Here is a 27,762-nt window from a genome sequence, read left to right on the forward strand (position 1 = left end):
AAAAAAAAAGTCATTTTTGAGATCGTGATTTTATACACATCAATGAGTTGCCATAAAATGAACTTAAAAAAGAGAACAGTCCAGTTTTACTTCACAAATACATATCTATTGACATAAAAGGTCATCTCTATGGCAGACCAAGGCAGCTGCTTCTTAAATGGGTTAATGTGGTGACAATGCAAATAACTGAAGGCCTATAGAATCCTGGTTGGTAAGTTAGAAATAATTTTGAATTCAAGTTTTTTTGAGATTTAAAAATATAGCCAAATTTGCTATTAACCCACTATAGCCATACACATGCTATGAAGAAGCTGATATATTGTGCCTCTGGGGTTCAACTCTCCATCCTGGTTTTACCTTGCTATTGACATTTTGCAAATAATAGTTGTAGTTTCTTTGCTCTTTCTTCCTTGTCAGAAATTATTTTCTGGGAATCTGGAGAGACTGGAGACTTTTTGTAAAATCAATAACATATCTGGTGTCAGGTTGGTATTATATATTCACAATAAAAAAAATTAAACAGTAACGTTCTTTGTATCTTTTCACAGTAGATTCCCAGTGGCTGACCATTAGCTTTTGGTGAGCGTTCTGTTTCACCCCATCCGTTCTGTGTGCTATGTCATGGATATATATGCAATTAAATTGCTCTGGCTGAGTTGTTCCTGGCAAACTTAAACCCAGCGCAATTGTTTATGATTAAATTCATCTGGTGGACATTGTGAAATGACATATAAAATCTTCCATACAAAATGGGCTTTGCGGAGATTAGGCAAGCATTGATATCATTCCTTGCAAAAATAAATATATTTTAATTTTTCCTGTAAAAAAAAAAAACAGAAGCTGATATATAACTAAGACAATGGAGTATAATGATCACTTATAAAATGAGCCGAAGAGTGTATGATCTCAGTGGCCCTCAGCAGAGGCTCTGAAATTTGAGAGGCGTAGAGAATGTGAAACAATTCGTGATGTCCGCATCAGCTGTGCTGTTCTCATTTCTCTTCCGGTAGCAGCACCTCAGGATCCCTGGGGTTCTCTGTTTGCAGGAGGGGTCAGGATGTCTGCCCATAGCCAGGTACCCAGGATGACTCATGGATTGAAAGCAATCCTTTTTAAGATTTATTTTAATTTTACGCGTATTGGTATTTTGCCTGAGCAAGTGTACCATGTGTGTGCAGTGCCCATTGGGGGCAGAGGAGGGTGTAGGAGTCTCTGGAACTGGAGTCACAGACCACTGTGAGCTGCCATGTTGGTGCTGGGAGCCGAATCCAGATTCTTTGGAAGAGCAACTAGTGCTCTTTGCCCCTGAGCCACTGTGGAAGCAGTATTTTACCTGAAGGGTTTTTTTACTGGGTCTAGCAATTCACTCTGTGTCTAGAGAAAAATATATAACAGTTTTAAAGAGCTGTTGAGACAACAGCTCCAGTTTCTGTAGACCATTGTTGCTGTGAAACCACGGGTTACCAGGCTACCCACGTCACAGTTTTCATCTTTGCAACCTTTTCCCTGCTCATTCAAAAGAATTGTACTCTCTGGCCTTCTTGTCACCCTGGACTTGAATCTGAGAGGAAACTGAGAAGCACACTTTTCAGTGAGCTAAGCAGCATCTGGGAGTGGAATTGCTTTAGTTTCTAAGAGTGTATCTGAGGTCATTTTCATGATATTGTAGTGACACTAAGTCCTTCGAGATCATTTATGTCTTTCCAGCACACGAGTAAGCCAGTCTTATACGTTAGTGAAATTGAGCTTCGAAGATATTGGATCAGTGAATGCTTGGTAGTGGCTAATGAGTCGCTGCACCAAAAATTAAAATTTGCAGATGTGTGAGGTGCTGTTCCTTTTATCTAACTAGAAGCTGGCCTTATGGGGGGAAGCCACACCCTATGCCATGTAAGGGAGTGCTATCAGCCCGCCTCATCCTAGCAACACTGAAGGCTAGAGTTTCTTCCTGGTTCACAGTTTTGAAGAAACAAAGAAGAGCCCCATATCATGAGAACAACCAAGGGTGAGATGGGAGACTTGTAGGTATGACCTTCTCAAGAGAGTCTGGAAGTACAGAGCTCCACGGCACAGCCTCTAGAGAAGACTCTGAGGCCCAGCAGACACGCCAAATACAGTGACGTTCAAGCAGAGAAACCAACAAACCACACACACTTAACTCCTCACCCGCAGAAACCTTAGGGCAAAGACGTATTCTATCTCTAGCTTCTAACTTCCTAGTAATTGAAATAATAATATAATAATAAACAACCCAGGCTTTACTGCTAAAAAGGAAGAATTTCTATCACAAATACATAAAAACATAGGAAAGACTTTGGAAACTGATGAATGCGGGGGAGGAGTGCAAGGAGCACGGTGGAGAATGAAAACAATGCTGAAAATACAGGACTCTCTCCATGACGCATGCAATTGCTAAGGTGAAAACAGGAAGGCATTTAAGAACCCCTAGCCTAGGTGGACTTGAACTCCAACTAGGCAGGCGGGAGCAGCAATCTCGGGACACAGTGTGGGTTACACCGTGGAACCCACTTTCATGGGTTAACTAAAGTATTAAATTTTTAAATACACCTTAGAAAGTTCTCTTCAGGTTTATGTATGTGACTGTTTTGCCTGCATGTATGTCTGTGCATCACACATGTGCCTGGCACCCATGGTGATCAGACAAGGGCACTGGCTGCCTTGAAACTGGGGTTACAGATGGTTGTGAGCTACCAGCCTGGTACTGGCAACCAAACACATGTCCTCTACAAAAGCAACAAGTGCTCTGTCTTGCGGAACCATCTCTCCAGCCCGGGAGCACACTCGTGAGCGTCCACAAAACACAATTTAAATGATGGAGCCGAAGCTTCATGAGCTCACGCACTTTCAGTGACAAATGAAAGGAACTCAACTTGCTATTTGGTGGTTGTTTTGGTGTCACATGTGTCCTTATGGGTGTGCCTGAGTGTCTGTGTCCCAGAGAAAGTGAGTGGGATGGTTACAAGCTAACCTCGGATGTTCCTCAGGAGACATCCACCTTGATTTTTGAGACAGGGTCTCTCACTGGAATGGAGTTCACTAATTAGGTGAGGCTGGCTGGCCGGTCAACTGCAGCAATGCCCTTGTCCCCACCTCCCAGCACTGGGTGGCCACAAGCACACACTAACTACCACACTGGATTTTAAAATGGCTTTGTTTTTACGTGTATTAGTGTTTGCCTGCACGTATGCGTGCATACTATGCACATGCCTGGTGCTTGCAGAGGCCAGAGTCGGGTTTGGGGTCCCCTGGAAGTATAGTGACAGCTGGTTGTGAGCTTCCATGTGGGTGCTGGGAGCCAAACCTGGGTCTTCTGCAAGAGCCGAGTCCCTGTTTTTTGTTTCTTTGTTTTTAATGTAGGTCCAGGGGCTGAAAATTCATTGCTTACACTTGTGCTGTATGACAGGCCATTTATCCACCGAGCTGCAAATGCCCAGCTCTGATTTTTCAGGCATTACTTTGGATCTTAGCCGTCATCCCCACCACGTGAGGAATGTGATACGACCTAGTAGCTGGATGAGGTCATGCAGGACTTTGAAACATCCACTGTCCGATTGATTCTACTGTGGAGCTGCTATCTGAAAGAGCAGCCGTTCTTGGCTAGACCAGAAGTAACTCAAAAACACTAAGCCCTTTTTCCCATAAAACTGAAAATGAGAGTCTTATAAATGCCCCTTTGAAGCCATTGCAGGTAACTGAGTATTTCTACAAATGTACTCGGCTATCACCCCCCACCATCCAAGGTCTGTATTCCACAGACTGGGTGTGTGAATCTCGACCCCTGACTAAGAAGGATATGCATCAGCTAGATTCGGCCTGTGACGTAATGCGAATGTGAACTCTGGATGCTAAACCACACAAAACTGCAATCACTCCACATGGAGAATTCGAGCTTTCAATGCATTTGCCATTTTTATTTCGCGATGCAGTAATATCATTCACGGCGGGTGGGACGCACTTGGCAGTGTAATGGAGAGTATATCTTTCTGGAGGCTATTTATAACTAAACACTAAATATCTTAATTACAGTGGAAAGTCTGTACAGCTTAAGGCTTGGCTCTGAACTAGATTGTAAATATGAACCAGATTTGTAAATAAAACACCTTTTTGTTCAAGTAAAAGAAGAAAAAAAAATCAATGAGAAAAAAAACAAGGAAAGAGAAAAACAAAAAACAAAACAAAACAAAAACTCAACAAAAACACAAAGCAAAAGTAGCCCGGCAGGTCTCCCTGGAGTGAATTTTCGTAATATTGTAAACTAACAAAAATACAGATTTTTCTTCCCCAACAACGATAATTTACATATTGAGGGTTTCCTTAAGTAATTCTGGGAATCTTTTTGGACTGAACACTGACCAGTGCAAGCGACCAGGAAGAACTTACATCAATGTGCTAACATCAATGCTACCTTACAATCAGAGACACAAAGCAAGATTGTAAGCATTAAATATTTCTAAGGGTCAGAGAGACATTAACTGCTTAGGGGTGAAAATAATAAAACCAGATTAGACGAGGATAAGATTCAAGTTGTTTACTAAATAACGTTGGTTATTGGCACATCTAATCTGCGGTAGATCTGACACACCGGACCTAGACGGCGGGTAGCGTTTTAGGGCAATTGACATTTATTTGTAAACAGAGAATTTGTCACCTATGAAACTGGGATTCTGTTGAGACTTTAATAATAAACTATGGAAGGCATGAGCTGTGGATGTGTTACATGAGATCACGGTATACACTGTTGGTTATGAACGTGCAGGTAGAATTGAAAACAGGTATTTTGGTGAAATTAAAAGTGCGGCTCTTTTGTGGTTTTTATCATCGCTTCATGCAGTATCAGTTTAGTGATGCTGATTCGGATTTCTTTATTATGGGAGGATCTCTCTGCCAGCGTCTTTAATGGTCAAGGTCAGCTCTTCTGGATTGGAATTTTCCACGGACAGATATAAGTCAGTTGGGTTAGAAGAACGAACTCCGCATAGGCTCCAGTTTTCCTAACAGTTTATATGACTGGGTTCATGTGCAAGCTAAGTTATTCCTGTGGGAAGAAACATTTCATTAGTTTCTCATTTGAAAAATATCCAGGTAGTCACAAAATGTAGCTTAGGAGTTAGAGCGCTCATAGTGACGGATTCTGTCACGCTGCGGCCTAAAACTGCATCACCCAAGCCCAACAGAGAAAAAAAAATCTTTTCTCTCATTCGCTTTTGTTTCCAGGAATCTTATCAGTTTGAATCTGAGTGAGTTTGGCGTGTTTTCCTTATTTTAGAAAGAGACAAACTCTTTTCAATGTCTTATTCTGGAAGAACACGTGTCAGTAGCCGCGACTGCGGTTGGCCTTCGCAGCCCACCCAGGGAGGCTCGTGGCCCCTGAGCTGTTGCATGGCAGGCCGGGAAATGTGACAAGGCTGTGCACACAGAGAGGGCAGAGTCTGCTCACAATGCTGGCCACACAGATCGGCAAGGCATGCATCTTCAGGAGGAAAACAGGACCACAAATCTACGGGGATTTTTTTTTTGCCTCCCCTTGGGACAAAATAGTATGTGAAGGGGGAGAGTCACTCACAGGGTACAGGAAGTATAAGACATTCAAAGAGAGAGTTAGTGCTCAGTACTGGACTAAACAAAGCAGTCTGGGGCACAGACACTTGTCTTGGAAGACTGAGTGTACTTCCAAGGGATGATGCCACCATCAAAGCACAAGGGAGGATGGCTAATTACTCTACAGCTACAAGTTGAGACACAAATTCAGCTTGTCAGTCAGAAGAACCCACTTTCTTTTTTCTTTTTGTTAGGCCACGTGGAAAGTGAAATCAAATTTGATTATTTCAAATTTGGGTAATTAGAAGGATGCAAAGTCCGGATGAAGAGGGCAGCAGTGCGGCCGTGCAAGCAAAGGACCCCGATTTCCCTTCTCCTCTAACGGGCGTGGGTGCAGAGACAGCCCTGAAGATGGATTCTCTACAGCAGAGGCAACCCAGTACCCACAGAACGGGTCTCCATCTTCTCGCTCGCCAGCCCCACCAGTGCCAGTGAGAGGACAAAGGAGGCGGGGGAACCAGGCGAAGGGTGGGAGGGAGGTGCTCCATGCCACATGCTAGCTGAGGCAAGCCTGGAGAGTCCGTGCCACCTCTTACCTCTGGTCAATCCTCTCCATCTTCTGGTGTGATTTCTGTCTCTTTATGGACCACTACTTTGGTCACTGACATGTCAGGGTGCTGCTCTTTGGCCTCTTTAATTGCCTGAGCCAGCGCCTATCCCCAGGAAATCACAGAAGGGCGAGAACAAAAAGGAGGTGGGACATGCGTGAGCCGCAGCAAGGTGTAGACTTATGAGCTTAGATCTATACCCGCAATCAAACAATGAGGATTCAAAACCACATACTGCACAGTTAACTCAGAAACTTAGGGGAGAACACGTGCTCAACTGCAAGGTTGGCACTGGGAGCCCAATGCCAGTGTGTTCCCGTTCACTGCTCTGTCACATGGTTCGCCATCTCACACAGACTACCTGGTCGTGGTCAATGTCAGCATCTCCCGTGATGACTATCCGCTTCTCGATCCTCGTCTCTGAAATGCCTCCTTTCACAGTCTGCAGGAAACAGAAGAGCTTGGTGAGCCGCTCGCTGGGGTGACGGAAGAGCGTGGTGGCGGTACGAAGCACCACCGTCATTCATTCTCCCAGAGCTAGAACACTGCTCTCCCACAGACCCTCCACACGCCCGCTTTCAGGAGTGAGGATACGGCTGAGTTCTCTGGGTTTGGTAGGCCCGATTTCTACGATCTGCTCTGAGCCCGCCACTGAGTGAGCACCAAGGGCTCAACAAACCCAAGCAGCGGGTGACAGGTGCGTGGGAGATACATATGTTTGAAAGCTCGCTTTTAATAGAGCCGTCTTGGCGTGTGATAGGCACGTGAAGATTTCCTTGTGCAGCCCAATGTGGCAGAGGTTCTGATGATCAGTGCCTTCCTCCCACCCTCAAGGACGCTTGTGCGGGTTTGCCCCACTCACTTTGGTGATGTGTGTGGTGGTCGTGGTACTGGTGGTTTCAGATGTGATCGTCTGTGCGCTCATTAGCAGGCCTGGCTCCAGATCCGCCCCAGGATCGACCTAAGCAGGGACAGGAACACAGGCAGCACACTGGCGTGGCTACACTCCTCTTCCTCGGCCGGCTCCACCCTTCAATGCACTACCGCGAGTGAGCAAACCCAGCCCTCCCCATCTGAGGACTCAATCAACCACAGGTGGAAAATACGCAGAATCTGTTTGCAACCAGGTTGACTGTGTGCAGACATCTGTTACATACACACAGCGGAGTGTATGATGTGGATAAACGATAAGGAACCGTTATGCTATTCTAGCCAAGGGGTTAGAGCAGCCACAGATTTGTATATCCACGGGAAACCTGGAACCCATCTCTTTGGAAGGAAGAACTGCTTCCTGCAATCATTGCCCAGTTCAGATAGAACTCCAGAGCTGCTAGGAGTAAACTCCAGGCAAAGCCACGGGCAGACTTAAGAAATGCGAGCAGCGGATGGCTGAGTGAGTCTTCTCTCTTACACAGCCACACACCCAGGTCTCTGAGACTTTTTTATGTCAGAATTACCTGAAGCCTTGGTTAAGAAACTGGTTGCTCTGTAATCGACAGTAAAATTAACTACAGTATTGCACTATTTTTGTGAGAGATGGTTTGGATGGGGGACTCTCTAAGCCTCTAGGGTTGATACTGTATAGTTACACTTGAATGCACGAAACCATGAAGATGCCAGGCCTCTGGTCCTCAAAGGCCGTCTTACCTGTGACGACTCATAGGTGATGGTTTTTGTCTCTGTGTGAACTACTGGCACTTCCTTGGTAGAGGTTTCTAGTTTTACTCCTCCTGGAGAAACACTGCCCACACTCACGCTTTCCATCTTCACAGTGGAGGACTGTATGGGGGGGGGGGAGGTAAGGGGAGAGGTTATGGAGGGGCGCGCCCAGTTTGAGCTTTCCTCTCTTCTTGGGATCCTTGGTATTTTAGTTCTTAAATGAGGAGGTAAGATCAGGGTCACAGCACACAACAAATCCATGTCAGCCTCTCCACGTTACAGCATTGTTAACATGGAATGCTCAAGACAACAGGGACATTTTAGAGGAAATTAGATCCGTCCTTCCTCCTTGATCTCATATGCAAACACTGATAGAGTTAAACCTATAAATGAGGTCTGAAGTTAGTAATCAGGGAAGATGAGGCAAGCTTTAGATACCAGTCACCACCCACGAATGCTTGGAGGGGCTCAGTGAAAGGAGAGAAAAATAAGTTCTGCAAGTTGGAGGAGTGCTTTCTGGTCCTTCTGGAAAAGGAAATGGATCAGAAATAAATGCCAAGTTTTCCTCCTCCTCATCTTATTATTATTATTATTATTATTATTATTTGTGTTTTGGGGGGGAGGATGTCTCCGAACCTGGTTCTCTCCTTCCACTGTGGGTTCCAGGGATTGAACTCAGGTCATCAGGCTTGTGTGGCAAGCAGCGTTAGCCACCTAGCCTTCTTGGTGGCCCTCAGATCTACATCTCAGGGTACCACATGGGAGTGAGAGTAACTACCAGTTACCTCAAAATGAGCTTTCTGTTCCAAAGCCTCGGAAGGGTGCACGGCAGACACCTGCTCCTCCTCCTGGGAGACAGTGGCTGGCTGCTCCTGCTCGGGGACAGGCTTGTCCGCCTCCTCTCCTCTCTCTTCCTTAGCTGCTTCTGTCACCTCCTTCCCTTTCACACCGTGGGGATCCGCCGCTGCGGACTCTGCCGAGGCGGCCACTTCATCCCCGGCTGTGTGCGAAGCATCCCCGCTGGCGTGCACGCTCATCACGTGCCTCTCCTCCACCGACACGGACAAGGTTTCCTGCAGCACCTTCTCGGCGCTGAGGGGCTGGGGGTGTGGGATCGAGTCCCCCTCTGTCTCAATGGACTCTGTCTTCGTCTCCAGTTTCTGTACGGGAAGAGCAGAGTGTCTGAATGGTCTTTCTTGAGAGAGACAGAACAAAGCAAACCAAACCCCCAAAGCTGCCGCTGGCTAGGGCATCCACAGCCAGCACCAGGAACTCAAAGGCACAAACACTGAAGGAAATAAAAATGAGCTTCCTTCCTTCCGCCTGCTTTGAGGTGTGCCTGTTTGATGCGCGCACACTGGGAACTACACAGCTTCCTGGGGGCACTCACTAGCAAAGGACAGAACACAATAAAATATGCAAGTGGAAAAAGAGAGAGAGAGAGAGAGAGAGACAGACAGAGAGGAAGCTTTGCAGACCCAGCGGATGAGACAAAATGTGTCTAGAGACTCAACGCTATTAAAATTTCCTGCCGATTGATTGCTTTTGAGTACGGGAAGCACACCTTTGAAGTGGCGTGGAAGGCACAGGACAGACTCACAGACCAGCACCAGGGACAGTCACTCATGCAGAAAGGCAAGGCCACTTGGGTGCAAAATGCACACACTCACAAAGCGAAGCAAAGCAAACGGACACATTCAGAGAAACACCGAAGATGGGAGCAAAAGCCACCTGCACCCAGCTCTGGGTGGTAGACGAAACCCCTCCTATGAACTCTGTGGGCTTTCGCGCAGACTCTAACAGACTGAGGATCTCCGAGCCATCCGTGAGCTTGTCCCCGGAAGACTGCTTAGTCTGGGTGAACAAAGAAACGAGAGTCAAGCGCGAGAGAGACACCTCAGCCACGCACATTCACAGCTTGTTAGACAAAACCGGAGGCGGAGGACGAAGGGAGGAGCAGTGAAGGAGTCCACGGACAGAAAAAGAACGGGGCCTAAACGCAGCAAGGCGGTCGCGAGGCCTCGTGTGCTAAAGCAGAGTTAATAGGATCAGGGTGGAGCTGGTTCAAGCGGGTCAATATCCCCCCGCACCCCCCCCCCCCCCATCATTGCAAGCCACAGCAGCGTTATCGCATCTCGGGAACGGGCAGCTGGAAATAAAACGGAAAAGTGTTTTAATGCTGACTTTGGGCTGTAATACTGACTCAGTCATGGAAATAAAAAGCCGGGTTTGCTGCTCTCAACATAAAGCCAAGCAGCCAGAGGAACGGAAAAGCTTCAGGGTGGAAGGGCGCCGGTTCAGAAACTGTCATGCTGGAATCTTAAGCCACGGCTGAATGGGAGCCACTGGTTACCACCACTTGGGATGCCGACGACTCGGTGACATAGTGAGCAGTGGCGACAGTAACGCCTGGCTCCTGGGAGTACCGCCACTCAGACAGGCTCTTCCTGCGTGGCCCAAAGGGCCCCACCTTCAGGACCTCACTCTCCGGCACCTGCTGGGTTTTGCTGAACCAGGCCTGGGCAGGCGCATCCTCTCCAAGCATTGGAGCCTTCTGCGCGTCACCGTCCTCAGGGCTTTGCCGACGAGATTCAGCTTCCTTGATGGGCGCCAGGGATTCCGACACTCTCCGCTTTGGGGTGTGGACCTCGGGTCCTCTTCTGGATTTCTCATCAGCCAGGGTTTCCAGGACCTCATATTCCACCAGCAGGGGACCAACCTTCGTGGCCTCTGAAGCGCCTCCCTCCACCTTCCACAGGGCTCCCAGCGTGGAGGGCTGTGCTCCTTTCTCCCCGTCTTTAGCCTTCCCAGTCATGGTGACAATTCTTCCAGAGACCGTGTCGTAGGATTTTCCTAGTGTGTATATCTTCTGCTTGTTTTCTTCTGTGAGCTGCGTTTCTCTGGTCAGGTCATCGAAGCCATGCATGTGGATTGCGCCGGAACTTAGCAAGTCGGCTGGGATCTCCCCGGTTTTACTGCTCACCGTTACCACCTTGTAAGTCACAATCTTTCTGAAATCACCATCAGCTACCTCAGTGGGTATTTTGTCTACAATAACCCAATCCTCTGTGCCCTATATTCGAAATATAAAAGCTAAATTAGAAAAGCCAGTGGTATCTTGTTTCTAACCTATGTTTCTTTCTTTTTTCAATAACAACAACAACAACAACAACAAAAAAAAAACCAAAACAGGGCATAAACTACACTTGGGGACGGGGTAGAACTGAAGCACAGGACGGCTGCTAAAATCTAAGAATATGGCTGCACGCTACACTCACCTAAAATAGACTGATTTCAACCCACAGTTGAAGTTCTGTGGGGCGGCCATTACAATTTCAAGTTTCTTCAGATATGAACAGATTTTGGCAATAAATTTGAAAGAAACCTATCTGACCTTACGGTCAGCATCTGGTTGGTTTGCTCTTAAGACTGGATGGTGTAACTGAGCCACTTCGTGTTCCAAGTGTAGGTGCAGAGGGCACTTTTCCTCAATTGCTGAAGTTACACACTGCTGCTCATACTGGTATGCTCACAAGGAAGTTGCAGGGCTTTTCCAAGGTTCTGTACAGACCGTTTTCCACATTCGAAAACTTGTTTCCTTAGCTAGGGAAGTCAGTTCACGACTCTACTTGGCAGCAATGCCCGTGGGGTGCACCTTTATTCAAGGCATTGTAACAGAAATTTCCCCTGATGTGCCGCTACTGACTGGATTCTTTTATAAATAAGACTTAGTGGCTTGTAGGTTCCACTTTTAAATGTAACTGTGGTTTGATGCCTCAGTAATTTCTCTCCCACGTTCTTTAGCATTAGTTCCAACAAAGCAGAGGAAAGGTAAGAAAGCTTGGCCTACAGGAGAGCCAACAGGGCGAGAGGGGATAAGAGCTAACCAGCCCACCAGGTTATAGAAGGAAGAGAGACCAGACCAGCACAGCTGAGCATTTGGTTTCACGACTTAAACTAGCATGCTCTCTTTTGTACTTATTGTAGGCTGGAAACTTGAATCCAGATATATGTTTGTGTTAAGCAGAAATAACTAATGTTTAATCTACATGCTGGCTTTGGACTAAAATAAATGAATTGGAAAAAAAATAACCTCTAGGGTCGATGGAACACTTTTCTGGAAAATTATTTGATGAGAAGTGGACACAGAATCAGCAGAGACTCCTTCCCGCGTTTCCTCAATCACTCTTGGCTAGTAAGAAAACCAGTATAAGTTCAGGGCATTCAGAATCGGTCAAGGTCATTTACAACAGTAGCAGTCTATGGAAGAAAACCTGCAGTGGGGAAGGTCAGATGACCACAAGCAGAACTGAGGCTTCAATGGTAGTTTTTACCATATAGAAGTCTCAGGCAATATGTAATTGCTCACTAACACAGAGGGAATCCCCTTTCCCAACACCTACGGAAATTAACATACACAGCTTAGCTTCAAACAAGAAAACTGAAAGAAGTTAAAAACAAAAACAAAAACAAAACAAAAAAAAACTTGACCCTCTGGTTACATTGAAGCCTGAAGAGTGACTCTTTATGGAAATATCTACATTTGCTTTTTACCTGAGACTCAAGGAATGGTGAGCTTCCTTGCTGTAAAAATACAACTTTCTCAGAAATCGCTCTCTCTTCTTTGGTCTGTTTGAATAAAGGGGGTTGGGTTGGAGAAGAGGAAGCAGACATTTCCCAGAAAGATGAGTTAGGAAGTGGCACTTTATCACAAATGTAGTCATATCATTCATGCTTTCCTTGAAGGGTCATTAATTTGAAAAACGATCTAGAATCACTTCAAGTTTTAATAATCATTTCCAAAGGGCAACGTTATTTTCTTGAAACGGATGCTCACACAGCTCAGACATTTTACATTTCCGCAAACAGTGCACACAAGAGTGATAGGAGGAGTTTCTTAGCATTTCTACGTGTATCTTTCATGGCCTGAATAGTTCTAAAAGAAAATGTGATGAAAATATTTTTAAGAGTAGTTAGGAAGAAACGGTCTCTTCTATTTCTGACAAGTATCCAACCATCTTCTCACTCACATGCTGCTTGGCAGGGAAGGAAGTGCACACACACAACTGATGCATTAGCCATTTGTACTGGTTGGCTTTAACTGTCCACTTGAGAAAGCTGGAGTCTTTTGAGAAGGAAAAGCTTAGTGGGCGATTCCCCTAGCCCAGAATGGCCTGCGGGCATGACTCTGGGGACTGTTTTGACTGTTCATTGTGTAGGTGGTGTCATTCCCTGGGCAGACAGTTCGGGGTCCAAAGGAAATGTAGCTAAGCTTGAGCCTGCAAGTGAGTCAGCAGGCAGCTTCCTCCATGGAACTGCTTCAAGTTCTGGCTCGCTTCCTACCCTAACTCCCATCAGTGATGGACTGTGAACTGGAAATATAAGACAAATAAGCCCTTTCCAACTCCAAGTTACTTTTGGTCAGAGTGTCTTTATCACCACCACAAAAAGCAAACTGAATACCATTTACTTGAATCAACCCAGTCACTTTTGGGTAGATGTCTTTGCTGGCTTCTGAGCAAGCAAGAGTCAAACTTTATTTGAACTTCTATAATATGGTAAATAAAATTTTAAAGTTAAGTTCAAATTATCTGAGTGGAAACTTTAGATCAAACCATTGTTCTCTTTAATGTATAGAATCAATAACAATGATTTCATTCTTTTTACGTAGAAACCAGTTCTTGAGTTTCAAACTATCCTTTTGTTACGTCTTTTAGCATTAAATACACCTAATTCAAATGGCAATCCCATTGCTACCAGGGCTGTCTTTGCATAGTGCATAACTCCATACAGCAGGGACAGAAAGAATATCTTTAAAAATTAGTCTAAAAACAATCAGGCAAAGTTCAAAACTTTTAGAAGAATGGAACTCTTCCAATAAATTGTATCATCATAAACAGTACTTTTATGAAGACTCTTAAGAGTTTAGCCCACATTCAGAACCATGTGTCAATAACAGAAACAGCTAACATGGTCGGCTGGGTTTAGAATTAAAGTCTACACGTGGCCTACCTCCCAACCTAACCAGTCCCTTAGTGATGAAGCCACTGTTTGTCTACCAGCCACTTAGCAAGGACAACATTGAATTGCTTGCCTATGAGGAGTTTCAGGGGAGCCTCTGTAACACTCTGGGACCCACTATAAACCGTGACAATACTCTCCTCTGATGGCTCTTTCTAATGAGAGTTAAGGAACCCATCCATTTTCAGAGGAGGAAAATAATTCCTATCCTGCTGCAATTCCAGAAGAAGACATTGCAAAAGATAAGATATACTATGAGCAATTATTAAATGAAGATTATAAACATTTCCAGTTGCCGACTCTTTTTTCAAACAGAAGTGAGAAACAGGAGAAGTTCAAAATTATAGATGCTCCTCCAGAATAACATGTTTAGACCTCTTATTATAATTACTGAGATAAATGTTATTCCAAAGATAAAAGCTGGGGAAAGAGTCAGGCACCTAAACAGTGGTTTTCAGGAAGCCTCCCGGCACTGGAAACATCAACAGGCCACGATCAGAACCGTGTGTCAATAGCAGAGATAGCTAACACAGGGGACAGGTACACAACAAGTCCTATTCATGGTCTACCTCCCAACCCAACCTCTACTAATGACAAGATGAGCTGCTGGTAGGTTGAAGCCTCCACACGTGCCTTCATCATGGCTAAGACGAGCACAGGCCGGCCAGTTTACTTTGTTATTAAACGTCACTCTGCAACGAACTTGCAAAGTCCTATTCGGGGACACAAAGTTCACAGCACTCACCTACTCTAGACTATTAAGGTTTTCTACCAATAAATGTTACAAGTAGATGAATTTGAAAACATAAAAGCTTTACAAAATGGGCATCAACTAACTAGCGTCTGCCTCAAAGCTCTATTATATTAGGCTCAGCGTACGTGTTTGGCTCACTATGTTACACAGCACATACATCCGAGAACTTACTGCTCACGTGCAAAAGAGGACGATATTGGTACTGCACAGGTATGAATTTTGCTTTTTTTTTTTAAACAGGGATTTGGAAAACTTTGCTATATAACTAACCACTGAAGAACACAAGTCTAAAATGTGCGAGGCCTATGTGCAATGTGCAAGGCCATTTTGGGAACTGTTTGCTCTCTGTCACAGACTACATGTCTCTTACAGGAACCGATCTGTTTGCCAGTGTTAACAAGGACTTGATTTTATCCACTACTTTGGGGACACCTCTGCTATTTCTCTGCTAATCTGCTAATCCTTCATGCAAACATTTGAAGTGTGAAATCACTGGTGATCAAAGGCTGACTGTGTGAATAGCGAACACATGAAAGTCTCTGAATAGAATCATTATTAGTTCACTGTAAACTTTTAATATTTTTCTAATTGTTCATGAATGGAAGCATTTTACAGAAATAACAAGTAGTATTCAACCACTATAGATAAAAAGCTGATAACATTAAAAACCTAAGGTTATTAAATTTTTTTTTTCAAAATACCATTTTCTCATTAAAATTCATCAAACAACAAAACAAAACAGAAATCAACTAGCTTGAGGTAAAAAATTTGAATCTAAGTCCCTTCCTTTTTCTGACACAACATAATATTGCTTTATTTGTGATGCAAATTTAAGAAAATAAGTTAAATATTTCTATGTAGTCACAACTGGGCTTCTTTTTACAGTGGATAATTAAAGTAGTCATATCAAGTAACAGTGCGATACCAAGTAATCAATATTCTTTGAAAAAAAATGTCCCCTATCCAAAATAAAACTGATTGCTTTTGAGGCTGAAAATCAATATGCTTTGTTCATGCCTCGTTGCAGCTAAACACATCATCTGCTTTTCATAAAGCTAGAAAGAAAAGACAAGGTGTAAATATAGAAACTGCCGTTGATTTAGACAACAGGAATTTTTTTTTTCCTCTTATGGCTATCTATAGGGCTCACAGCTGGACTATAAACTTAGATGTCACTGACAACTGTCTGGTCCTGAATAACACTTGGGAATGTAGAGGTCATTCTGCCTTGGCCAACTGTCTAGGGAGGCACAGGGCGTGGACCATATGGAAACAGCTCTCAGCTTCCAGGGCCTGAAGCACCTATGGGTATAAGAAGACAGCTCTCAACTTCCAGGACCCGAATCACCTTGCCACTGCTTTGCTAGAGCTTGTTATTACCCAACATGCATCATTCTCAAGCCCAGACAGACAAAACCCTCCTGATAATTCCTCTGTGTACCATAGTGATAGGGTGGGATTCCAGCACAATCTAGCAGAGACATGACAGCAGCCACCCATGCCAGCCTGGACTCTTCCAGTCTGTGGACCCAAGCAGCAATGCCCTTTAGCTGCAAAGGGATGTTTCTATTCAGTTATGTTGAAAAGGGCCTTTCTTGGCTGTCTCCAAGAAAGCAAAGGCAGGGCAGTCAAAGCACCAAGTCCTTCAATTACTGACTCAACACCATTGTCTAAGATTCAGCTTTGACTTGTATGGTCTACATATTTATTAACATCTCTCACAAACTGTTATTAAGAACAGCCATCACTGACCATTCCCTTCAGCATTAGCATGAAAGATGCCATTTTTTCTTTGTTTTGCTTTGGTGGCTATTTGTTTCATGTGTTTATAACTTAAGCCAGTATCTAACATCTTTAGAGCCAGAATATTGTCTCCAAAGGACTTAAAAGGAATAGAATAATCCAGATTTGAAAATTACAATATAACTTATGACAGTATAACAGGTAAGTGATATTTTAAAGTGTGTGTGCACGCACACACACGTATATAAGTGTGAATGAGGGCACGGGTGTGTCACAGGATGTATGTGGAGGTCAGAGGATAGCCTTGGGTTTCAGTTCTTGTCTCTACCATGTTTGAGGCAGGGTTTCTTGTTGGTTGCTGCTGTGGCCGCCCAGGTGGCTCTGGAGCTTCTGGGTGCTCCCTTGTCTCTGCCTCTTTTCACAGCAGGGATGTTCAGACTACAGAGGCACACTACGATATCCCATTTTAGGGTGCATTTTGGGCAATAACTCTTGTCCTCATGATGCCTCAGAAAGTGCTTTATTCACGGAGCTATTCCCTTAGTCCACAAACAATATTCTTAATAACGTGCAAGGACTGTAATGATTAAATCAAACTGATTGTGAAATTTTGTCTCTTGATGCTTGAGCAATCTGAACGGAACTAGTGTTCAATGGAAGACTTTGGTAGCACTACTTTTATTTATTCTGCCTAAAAAGAACTTTTTCAAAGCAACTCAGATGGGCATCCAACTCTTCCCTTTTTGGCTGGGACTGGGTTTGGCATGAATATAGTGATAATGAGATACACGTTTGATAAACAGCATTCAAAGCAGGTTGAAAACATGATGAACAACGGATGTAATTTCATTCTTATTTTCTCTGCAAGGTCTTCAGCAGTGCATATGCATGGCTGTTTAAAGGCATCCTCTCACAGTTGGGAGTTTTAATTTTCTATTCTGTCACAGCCTCTTGGGGAAATATCTCACAATAAAAGGATCTTGATAAGGTGGCTAATCAATACAGTGCTCTAAAGATGCAATTTCCAAAAATGATTTATTTTGAAAGAGAGAGAGAGCAGGATACTCTCTAATGGATGATCAGATGGCTACTGTACCCACCAAGTGGGAGCCATGGAGTGATACAGCTGAGACCCAAATCCGTCATTTAAAGTCAGTTTTCTTATATGGAAAAGTCTTACTGAAACAGTCCTACTTCTATTATCTGCTTTTCCCATTAAAAAAAAAAAAAGCGTAAATACCGATTTAGAATTAGTTAAAATAACCAGTTATTATTAAAATAAAAGCCATTAGATTTAATAGAAGCCCAGCATTATATGCCAGGGTACTGTCTGTGTTGAAATGCTATCAACTTCCAACCTCCCATTTAAACAGTAAACAGTCTCATCAAGCTGCTTCATTTTTCAGCTAAGGAGAAGAACAGATGAGGTTTGAAGGGCATTTCTCAACATGGGAGAGGAAAGTGTGTTTATAGAACTGTTGATTCATTAAGAGATCATCAACCTCTCCCGGGTATAAACCGACAGTAAAGGTAAGAATCGGGCGACGAGCACTGGAGCCTCCCTGCACTTGCCTGGCCCTTCTTAGCACAGTTGGAGCTGACAGGCTCACTCAGCTTCCCTGGCCACTTTCTTGGGTGCACTGAGAGCCTCGTTCCAGGTCTAGGCAACCCTGTTCCTGTGGGAAGCGAAACCAGGGCAGAAGACAAGCAGCCCATAGCTCAAATACTGACCTCCTCAGGTACCAGCGGCTCAATCATGGGGGCATCCTCCTGCCTGGCAGCCAGGCGCACGGGGGATGTGGAAAGCCTCTTTTCCCACTCGTTGGTTAAGGCAGTTTCTGTAGACGTTTCCAGGAAGGTTCTTTTCAGCTCGCTAATGTTGGTTTGGTGCTTCATCAGTTCATCTTGAGTTTTATCTAGCTCCTGTAGTCAGAGCAAGAAGATTCCAATAGTCAAACTTTCACAGTGATTTTCTGTACCTCCCTCTCTCTTTTTAAAGTTTGCAAAACACATTAGTAGTCAAAAGGAAACTGAATTTGGATCAGGGTTCAAGACACTACCACAAATACTCTGGTGTAAATGCATTATTTCCAGGAAAAGAGAAAGAAAAACAATTTAGTTTCACACAAGCATACAAAAAAAAAAAAAAGTTAAAGGTAAGTTCTAAGGATAGTAGTGTACACGGAACCAGAGAGGAAGAAAAGTACGCACACAGGAAAAGGGATCTAAGTCTAGGAGAGAATAAGGAATCGGAGTACGCCGAGGAATCACCCCCAGTCACTAACAGCAGAGCACACGGGTCATGCATGCAGCATGGTTCAAGTTCACAGGTGTGCCACAGGAGGAAAACCACACAAGCATGCACTGGCATACACCAATACCAACCTCTAACATAAGATTACTATGTTTGACATACACATTTTCACCCTTTATTCGCTTAATCAGACTATTCTGAAAAAAGTGGAGAAGAGAGGGAAAGGTAAGGGACACAGTCGTCAAGGGAACAAAGGCCACCCAACACGCTGTCGGCATGGTAACCGGAAGGGAACATGCGGACACGGCAGACAAACAATGAGTCATTTCACACTGGTCTGGGGTCTTTGTTGTATGTTTAATTTTCTACCTGCGCCTTGAGCTCTGCGTCTTCCTCCTGGTCCGACTGCCAGCGTAAAGAAAGAGCGGGAGATACAGACTTACCAAGCAATTTACTCCAAGGTTGAAGAAACGGCCTATACACACTCACTGGTTGTGAACACCACAGCTCCCTAGCACTCACACACACTGCTTTCTTAGACACAACGCGTAAACTCTCACACACACAGGATGAAGCCTTGTAAGAACAAAGCAGCAGTGGACCCCTTGCTCGGCGGCCTGACAGGCAGGTGCATGTGCTTTCAAAAAGGGTGGGGAGCGCTTGGCAGGGTGTCCTTACTGAACGTCAGCAAAGGCTTTGGTGTCTGGAAGTTGGGGAGTCAGTTCACAGCTCCCGAGAATGGCTGTCATTACGGGGATGATGACAGCCCCGCCACAGGCAAGAAGACCTCCCAGTGATTATACATCAGCTCTTGTAACTTCTAGTTTGTAGACCACAGGACCGCAGCTCAAAGAGCTCAATGCGCAATGTCCTGCATCTTAAAACCGTGTGGAATCTTGTCTTACCTGTACTTATGGACTGTGTTTCTTAATTATTATTATTTTTTACTTTTTGTGAATGAGTGTTTTGCCTGCGTGCATGTCTGTGCACCTCTTGCGTGCCTGGTGCCTGGAGAGGCTAGAGGAGGGCCTTAGATCCTCTGGAACTGCAGTTACATACGGCCCTGAGCTGCCGAGAGGGGGAAGGGAATAAAAACCGAGCCCTGTGCAAAAGCAGCCAGTGTGTCTAGCCCCTGAGCCATCTCTCCAGTCCCTGCTTTGTTCTTGAGAGAAGGGCGCCAACTCAGCCTAGGAAGCTCTGTGCTTACAGGCATGATCCGCCACACCCAGCTGAACCTTTATACTGAAACAATCCCCTTTAGAGGGGAAAAGATTGGTACCAACGAAAAGGAAGGAAGTACAGACAAAACCAATCGGCATCAACAGCACTAGTATACCATTCTTTAAAATGAAGACAGGGTAATTTCTTTTTTTTTTTTTTTCATTAAAAAGAAATATACTCCAGCCAGCTCATTATTCCTCCTTTTCCAGTTTTAAGGGCCCAGCTTATACATTCTTGGCCGGACATCTGACTACCAGTACCTGGGCACATGGGCCGTAGACCAGCACACAAGGCTGTTTCTCACCACAGCTATCTGACCTGAGCCTGGTCTTCTGATCCTGTAACACTCTGAGTCAAACTACAGGTGACACTAGGTCACCCTCGATCGAAGCCCCTAAGCGAAGCATTCTCTCTGGCTAGAGGTCTGCATGTTCTGTTTGTTTTGGTTTGGTCTTGTTGAGACAGAGTCCAGGAGGGCCACGTATCTTGTCTCAGCTTTCCATGCGTTGGGACTACGAGGTATGTACAGCCATGTCTGATTTCTTATCAGCCAGTGTGGACCAAGGAGCTTTCTTTGCACATCCCTGTAATGTCCTGCCGACAGGAAGGGAAGGGAACGCGTGCACACGGGCAATGGCACACCAACCCAGAACGGGTGACACGCTGATCCTTAAACACGTGTTGGATTTCAGCTCTTTATTTCATTGTTAGGTTTCACAGTGTACCGGATTTACAGTGCCCATTAAAGCACTCACTGGCTTTAATGCTTTGTAACATGACTGCTCTGACGTAGCAAAACGGCTATCGAGGCTTAAGGCATTATTGTCGAATTGTAGCTAATTTCTCGTATAGACTGGGTTTGTATACTATACACTGAACGGACTAGCCTGTGGCTACCTACCACTGCACGCCATCCACTGCACTTATGCAGCCTGCGGCTAATCACAACTATCTCTGACAGTTCAGAGTATAATTTTATTTGGCATAGAAAATGACTAACCTGTGCGCTTAGTTATGGCAGCTGAAGAGAATCTGGAAAGCGGCGTGCTGTGCTACTATCTTTTCTTCTAAAAACATCATGATTTACAAGAAAATAATATTTTCCAGAAGATATTTTCAGTTAAAAAGGATACATAGAGATCACTTCAGCATTTTTAATTTTTCCCAAAAACTCAACTAGAAAGTATGGATATTATTGAATTACATAAAAACACACACACACACACATGACCTAAGTTAAACTTTGTCACAAAGTAAAACTTAATTCTTCTAGGCCTGTGAGCAATAGGCATCTTGGTTTCCATGACTGTATGCTGTTTTGGCTGTATTTAAATATTTTATCCACATGTCTATGTCTGGGAGCCTATGCACATATGAGCACAGGTGCCTAGTGCCTGCAAGCACCAGATTCCCCAGGAGCCGCCTGCTGTGGGGATGTGGATGCACTTTTTTTTTTGGTAAAATAATTTTTGTTAATTCTTTGAAAATTCCATATAATGTATTTTGATTATACCTTTTGGTTAGATCTTTCCCCGGCTCCACTCCTGTCAAATCTACACCCTACTCCCAATCCATCTTGCTCTCCTCTGTCTTTTTAAAAAATTTTACTTATTTCTTTTTTATTAATTACAACTTATTCGCTTTGTATCCCAGCTATAGCCCCCTCCCTCGGCTCCTTCCCAATCCCACCCTTCCATCACTGCTGAGCCATTTCTCGATTGCTACTAATAGGGCAGATCCTAAGGATGACAAGTCACATACACATTTAATATAGCTTAAAGACTTAATTCAGGAGAAATAATAGGATGCTGTCTGATTGCATTTTATACAAGTAGTAATTTGCTGGTCTCCTTTCTTTAAGGAATTCATTTCCTGGGAGTGACTTGTGTTATAGCTAAGGGCTCAAAAATGTGTTAAGTATTACTTCAATAAAAATTAGTTGGCCATCGGGGATTTAAAAATATATTTGTTTCCAGCCAATAAGATAATTCAATTATCATGAACCTTCTTCCTTACTTATCAAGGCTAGCATATACAAACAGCCGGAGAATCATTGTCCTCCTCCTCTTCCACCTCTCTGGTCCTCTTTTGTCTTTACTGTGATGTCAGTTAGGAAACTGTTTCTCAAAACGTAATCTCACAACCAAGAGTCCAGACATTTGGGAACCTGTTAGAACTCCAAATCCTGCTCTTGTCTCAGCCCCTTGGAACCAGAAACACCAAGCAGGGACCATTCACATAGCTCTCATAAAAGTCAGAGTTTGATAACCACTGGCTTAGGCAAAAACAAACAAACCAAAACCTAAAAGCAAAACAAAGCCTATTCGGTTTCTGCTGAGTCAGCTTTTCCCGGGGGGGGGGGTAAAGCTCGGTCTGTGTCCCACAAAGCTTGGGACCTAGGAAACACCGGCGCTCTGGCTGCATCCTCACCTCAGTGGCACTGGTTTCCCCGTCAGCCGCCGTGTCTGTCCGTTCGCTGTCAGTCTGCGGATCACAGAAGTAATCAGATCCAAGGAGGAAGCAGGGACAGAAAACAAACCCTTCTGGTCAAACAGAGCACACACTGGTGGGACCATTCATTTTTCTCTGGGAGCTGTGGAATCCTACCTTCCCACGGGAGTATGGGTATGAGCAAAGCAAAGAAGAGGCAGAGCTTGGGGTCTTCAGCAGAGCCCCTCCGAGGTCAAGACCCGAGGCACACACGAGTGGGCCGCCCTGACCTGTCTGCCTTTACAGTTCCGAGTATCAGGTCACTACCCCACCCCCGCCCCCTTTCTACTGACGCCCCTAGAAGCTCTCCTAAAATACCTAACACAGATCAAACGGAGGTTCGTTTATACAGTTTACTCTAGTAATGCCACATTAGAAAATTGAATAAATTTAGATTTATGCTAACAGCTACTATAATAGCCACTGGACTTTCAGCCCCTCATTTATACCATTGGATCATTTCCACCCACTATGACCACCAGGCTGTCTGCATTACCGGTTCATGACTAGACCATACCCCGGTGATTCACAGGCATATATTTCACATAGAGAAAACATAACTTAGTTTTCAGATAGCATTGCTAATGGGTAACAGCTCTGTTGTTCACTTTGCCCCCACTTCTCCAATATAAAGAAATATAGCCAAATATGCATTTAAACATCTCATCGCAAAAGTACCATTCAACTGATGCAAATGATAGTAATAATAATTGAAAAAATAGAAAAAGAGACAGATCAAACAAAGCACAGCATTCAGCAGAACCTAGGATTCTGGGGTGGGGGGGCGAGGAGCTGTTTCGGGGCTCACTCTTAACGCTTATGTGTTTTATGTGTTTAAAGAGGCTTATGGTTTAAAACAAGAGCTATTTTCCGTGGAGAAGGTGAGCCATCAGATGCAAACTGGCTTTTTATGCACGAGTTTCAACCAATGGCTAGTAAATTTCCCCTAGTCAAAGCCTCAGTGGCTGATACTCTCAAAGCAAGCACACAAACTGCAGGCTGTAGAGCTGCAGTAAAACCCCAGCGTACAAGGGATGTTAGACGCGGTAGCCGGGGCTGCTCTGGTTCCCTTTAAAATTTGTTATTTTATATGCATTGGTGTTTTGCCTGCATGTATGTCTGTGTCAGGGTGTTGGTCGCCAAGAACTGGAGTTACAGGCTGCTGTGAGCAGCCATGTGGGTGCTGGGAGTTGAACTCGGGTCCTCCGGAAGAGCAGCCAGTGCTCTTAACCACTGAGCCATCTCTCCAGCCCCTGCTTTGTTTATCTTGCTCTATTCTCTGGCCAGGAGGGCTTCCCAGCACTATCTCACACTTCGGTTTTACATATTCCTAAAATAAAGGAATTGACCTGCATACTTGGCAGATATGCCTGAGAAGGACAAAAACAAAAAAAATGAATATATTTTTCATGATCTGATCACGTCATTTTAAAAAGTGTGTGTGTTGGGGGGTATCTGCTAATTCTCCCTTAGGAGTCAGGCATAACTGTAGCAATCCCTGGGCCTTCATACATGACAGCGGGGGCAAGGAGGGTTTGGATTAGTACAAAAGACAGAATAACTTGACAACGCTTTAGGAATTGCTTGTGCTTGGAATATTAACTAGCTGTGTCAAGCACGTCATGGCACTGAGGAAATTCTCTTCCTACTCTAAGAGCTTTCCTTACTACTTTAGAATTTACTTCATGAACTTTCCAATACCTCAGCATTAGAGCTCAGATGTAGGTAAGAGTGAGGAGGCTGATGTTAGCTTATGCTCAAATCCTTGCTTTTCAAACCTGTGACACATTGGCCACATTTCATAGTTTAACCCCCCCTTTTTTTTCCTCCTTGGGAAGCGGAGATAATAAGAGTTGTAACTATACTGCAAAAAAAATGTCAAATCCTTTGTGGAAGGCCTGCCACAGAGAATTACAAGTCATCAAAAACAACTGAAATAAAATAATATATTGTTAGTTATGTCTCTGATTTTCCTAGGTATCAAATGTTGTTGGTCCTAGCTAAACTCCCTCAGAACCTGTATACAGGGCATATCACTGTAATTAGGCATGAGGGCCAAAAATTCAATGTGATCAGATCCCATATTAAAAATAAAATAGAACTGCAGACTCATCTGCAGACTCTTTGAAATACCTATTTTACAGTTCAATCTATCAACAAAAATAATATTAACTGAATAAAGATGTTTTGATAGCAGCTGTTATTTATATTGTATATTATGAATAACATTTACTATGTGCCTGTGACTACATAGGAAACTGCAGAATGTCATGAATGATTGTACAATACTATCTTTACACAATTTAAAGTTATAAATCAGTTGATGAATAAATTTTTCTTACATATTTGAATAAATCTCTTCTCTTTGTACTACAAAATATTACTGAGAAATTCATGTATAATCACACCCTTTGTTATGGTAAACTAAATTCATCTTACTGTTTTGTGGAAGGTGATTTGATATTCTGCCTCTTATTTGACCACTCTGAAAGCATAAGAAAAATACTGCCTTGTTACTTGAAATTATTAAGTGTTTGCATGCTGGATTTTGCTTTTAAGAGAGGCAGTAACTTATTAACTCTCTACAACACAAGAAAAATGTAAAAAGGACCACTGTCATTAGTGATTTTGCAAAACGAAAGGGGCAGAGATGAATTGCATTTTAAGAACTCTTCCAGTTTGGCTGACAAAGCTCTTGAGGCCTACGGAATAAAATAAGCTGTGTAAGCAAGTGCTATTTTAAGAAATGTGATGACCCAAATATGAGTTCTTCATCTTCAGATGACTAGAGTGTGTCGCTCTCAACAGCTGGGGTTAAGAGTCAACACTGAACAGAAGGCCAAATCCAAAGCCTGGTGGTGGGAGTGCTCTCAGGGGCTCCGGGAGGCTGGAGAAAAGGGGCTGGTTTTACTGGTCAGCACTGACTCAGTTTGGGAGTTTACAATACTGAGGACAGGGGCCTGGGAAGCTCCCATTCCACATGCACTAGCTTAAAACAGGGGCTGCTGTGATTTGCTTTGCTGATGTAATGCAGACATGCCCAAGTTCAGTTCTCATGCACCGACTCTGACAAGATGTAAACCCTGGATTAGGCACAAGATCTGTGTGGTTAGCACTAGAAAAGTTCAAACAGTAACTCAGAATTTAGAAAAGAACGTGAGCAGGAGGACTTATTCCTCTGCTAAAAGAAAGAATAAATTTCCATGTTAGAAACCCGCCAATGGTCTTTGTAGATAATATTCTATTCCCGGCTGCAGCATGTTCTAGTCCTGTACTATTTGATGATGTTGCTAATGTGAGAGTTATATTAAAAGCCTGAGGTTGAAAGTGTACCCAAAGTCTGTTGCAGTAGAAACATTATTATCTGTTTGTGCACACACACCCAGAACCTGGAAAAGGGCTCTTAAGCAGTAATGAATTGAAAAGCCTAGGCTCTTCTTTAAAACACCTGTGAGAGCATTCATATTTTCACCGTTCACTGCTCTGAAACAGTCATTCTGCCACTAAATGTAGGTACATTTTAGGAGCTGCATATACTAACAAATGCAGGTCAAATTATTACTAAGTATGGAACTGAATACTTTCTCTCTCTCTCTCTCTCTCTCTCTCTCTCTCTCTCTCTCGGAACTGAATACTTTCTCTCTCTCTCTCTCTCTCTCTCTCTCTCTCTCTCTTTGAGCATTGCTTTGACTTTGTGATTTTTTTCTAATGCAAGGAGTGCTTGGCTTGTCTCCTGTCGCCTTGAGGGAACAGGCAAGCTCAGGGCTCTGAAGGAGTGGTCTGGAGGGTGAAGAAGAGACAGCCAGTGCCTCGAGGGGGACGGCTTCTAATGTCCCCCCCTCTGTTCATTCTAGTCTTTTCCCAGCGCTCTGACTGAAGTCCTTTACAAGGCAAGCTGCTGTGCTGCTCACAGGGCTGTGGAGCCACGGGAAATAGAGCAATTAAGAGGGAAAGCCAATAGCTACACTGACTTACCCAGTGGCTGGGATGAAGAAAAGGAGATGGACAGGCTCAGAGTTTAGGTTTTTCTCCCTTTATGAGAATACCTGGCCAAGGGCCAGACACATCAAGCCGATTCCCTGGCTGTTCCTCAGTGAATTGAGCACTTTTGGGTCGTATGCTGCTGTCTGATCCACAAAGAAACCTCAAATGAACCTCGTCCTGACTTTTTCTGGACACCACAGCCCTACATATATGGTTCCTGTGGTTCTTTCTGGTGCTCCTTCGGGCTTTTCCAGTGAGTGATGTCATGCGGGAGCTATAAACTGCTGTAGGCGTTCCTCCTAACTCAACAGTGAGAACTTGTATCTCATTCCAGAGCCATGGAAGCTTTTGAACACAATGGTTATTTAACTTCTAGCACAATCCCTTGCTCACTTCCATCCATCTTTGCATCTTATTTACGATGGAAGCTACTTATTTGTACTACGTGAGATTTAACTAAGACGATGATGGAGCAGAGTCTGTCTCTGAGATACGACCTTTCCATAGTGAATGAGTTATCTCAACTTGCGTTCTGGCTGAGTCCTTCACTCATGCAGAACTCAGTGGGTAGCGAAGCCATCACAGCAAGCTACCAACTGCTTACACCCACATGGCGTTGTGCCTAACCCTGGGGCCTGGCTTGGACTCCCCAACACAAAAACCCTCCACATAGTGGCACAGACAATAAATGAGGCTCTGAAAGTAGGACCACTATCGCAGCAGCCAGCTAACACTGGTTCGGACTGAAGCACGAACACGCAGGGAAAGTGTGTTCTATGCTGAGGTACACACCTCTTCTTCTGAACTGTCACTCGGGTCATTGTCTAGGGAGGCGCTCAAGGAGGCCGCCTTGGGCTCCAGGTAGCAGAGGCAGAGAGCCAGAGGGAAGGAGAGAGTGAGGGCGTATGGCACTGAGAAGGAGGCGGAGAGCAGGAAGAAGAAGATGAAGAGGAAGCAGGGCAGGAGGGAGGGCGAGCGGATGGGCAGGAAGTGCTGCCAGCTCTGGGGCAGAAGGTTGGTTTCAGACAGGTTGGGGAAAGAGAGGTACCCATCCTCATCTAGGAGTGAGGGGAATGACCCGGGGAGCTGCAAGGAGAAGGAAAACAGCGTGGTTCCTTTGCCAGTCTGCTGCCTGTAACTAAACGCTACATCTTGGTCCCCTACGTAAGCCTTCCCCTGGCCATCGGACTCCAGGGCTGGCTCAGCCGTAGGCAGCACGGAATGGGTAGAGGCGCCTTCCTTCTCCTTACACCTCCTGCGGAGCTTTGTGGGAGATGTGGGGTCAAGATGGGCTGATGGGGGTGACGAGGGACATGAGTCAGAGCCATGCCCAGGTGACTGATGTGAAAGAGACAGGGAGAGACAGGAAGCGGTAAACATGGATGCAAAAGGACAAAAAGAAAAGTGCAGTTAGTTAACCTTCTCATGGGCATCGACACAAAACTGTAAAACAAGAGCTTTAAAGCAGC

At 44.4% G+C, this 27,762-nt stretch overlaps 1 protein-coding gene across 30 annotated transcripts in view; it reads right to left on the reverse strand.

Annotated features, from left to right (window-relative positions):
* Positions 1–3,911: 3,911 nt before the first annotated feature.
* The window catches only part of Epb41l3 (erythrocyte membrane protein band 4.1 like 3), a 152,998-nt gene continuing 129,147 nt past the window's right edge, over positions 3,912–27,762 (reverse strand). For 7 of the 30 annotated variants that reach the window (XM_060368189.1, XM_060368182.1, XM_060368186.1 and 4 more), the window contains 14 exons: positions 27,086–27,631; positions 22,250–22,303; positions 18,968–19,003; positions 18,076–18,267; positions 12,381–12,455; positions 11,920–12,018; positions 10,180–10,899; positions 9,558–9,680; positions 8,612–8,986; positions 7,815–7,946; positions 7,030–7,128; positions 6,529–6,609; positions 6,156–6,272; positions 3,912–5,056 (listed from right to left, as the gene is read on the reverse strand). In XM_060368189.1, coding sequence (XP_060224172.1) covers positions 6,162–6,272; positions 6,529–6,609; positions 7,030–7,128; positions 7,815–7,946; positions 8,612–8,986; positions 9,558–9,680; positions 10,180–10,899; positions 11,920–12,018; positions 12,381–12,455; positions 18,076–18,267; positions 18,968–19,003; positions 22,250–22,303; positions 27,086–27,631 — 2,643 coding nt within the window. In that variant the 3' untranslated portion in view covers positions 3,912–5,056; positions 6,156–6,161. The remainder of the gene's footprint in view (positions 5,057–6,155; positions 6,273–6,528; positions 6,610–7,029; positions 7,129–7,814; positions 7,947–8,611; positions 8,987–9,557; positions 9,681–10,179; positions 10,900–11,919; positions 12,019–12,380; positions 12,456–18,075; positions 18,268–18,967; positions 19,004–22,249; positions 22,304–27,085; positions 27,632–27,762) is intronic. The other 23 variants (XM_060368199.1, XM_060368202.1, XM_060368205.1 and 20 more) reach the window with 18 other exon arrangements.

Source organism: Meriones unguiculatus, chromosome 15 (assembly GCF_030254825.1).
Source record: "Meriones unguiculatus strain TT.TT164.6M chromosome 15, Bangor_MerUng_6.1, whole genome shotgun sequence".
Classification (NCBI taxonomy): Eukaryota; Metazoa; Chordata; class Mammalia; order Rodentia; family Muridae; genus Meriones; species Meriones unguiculatus.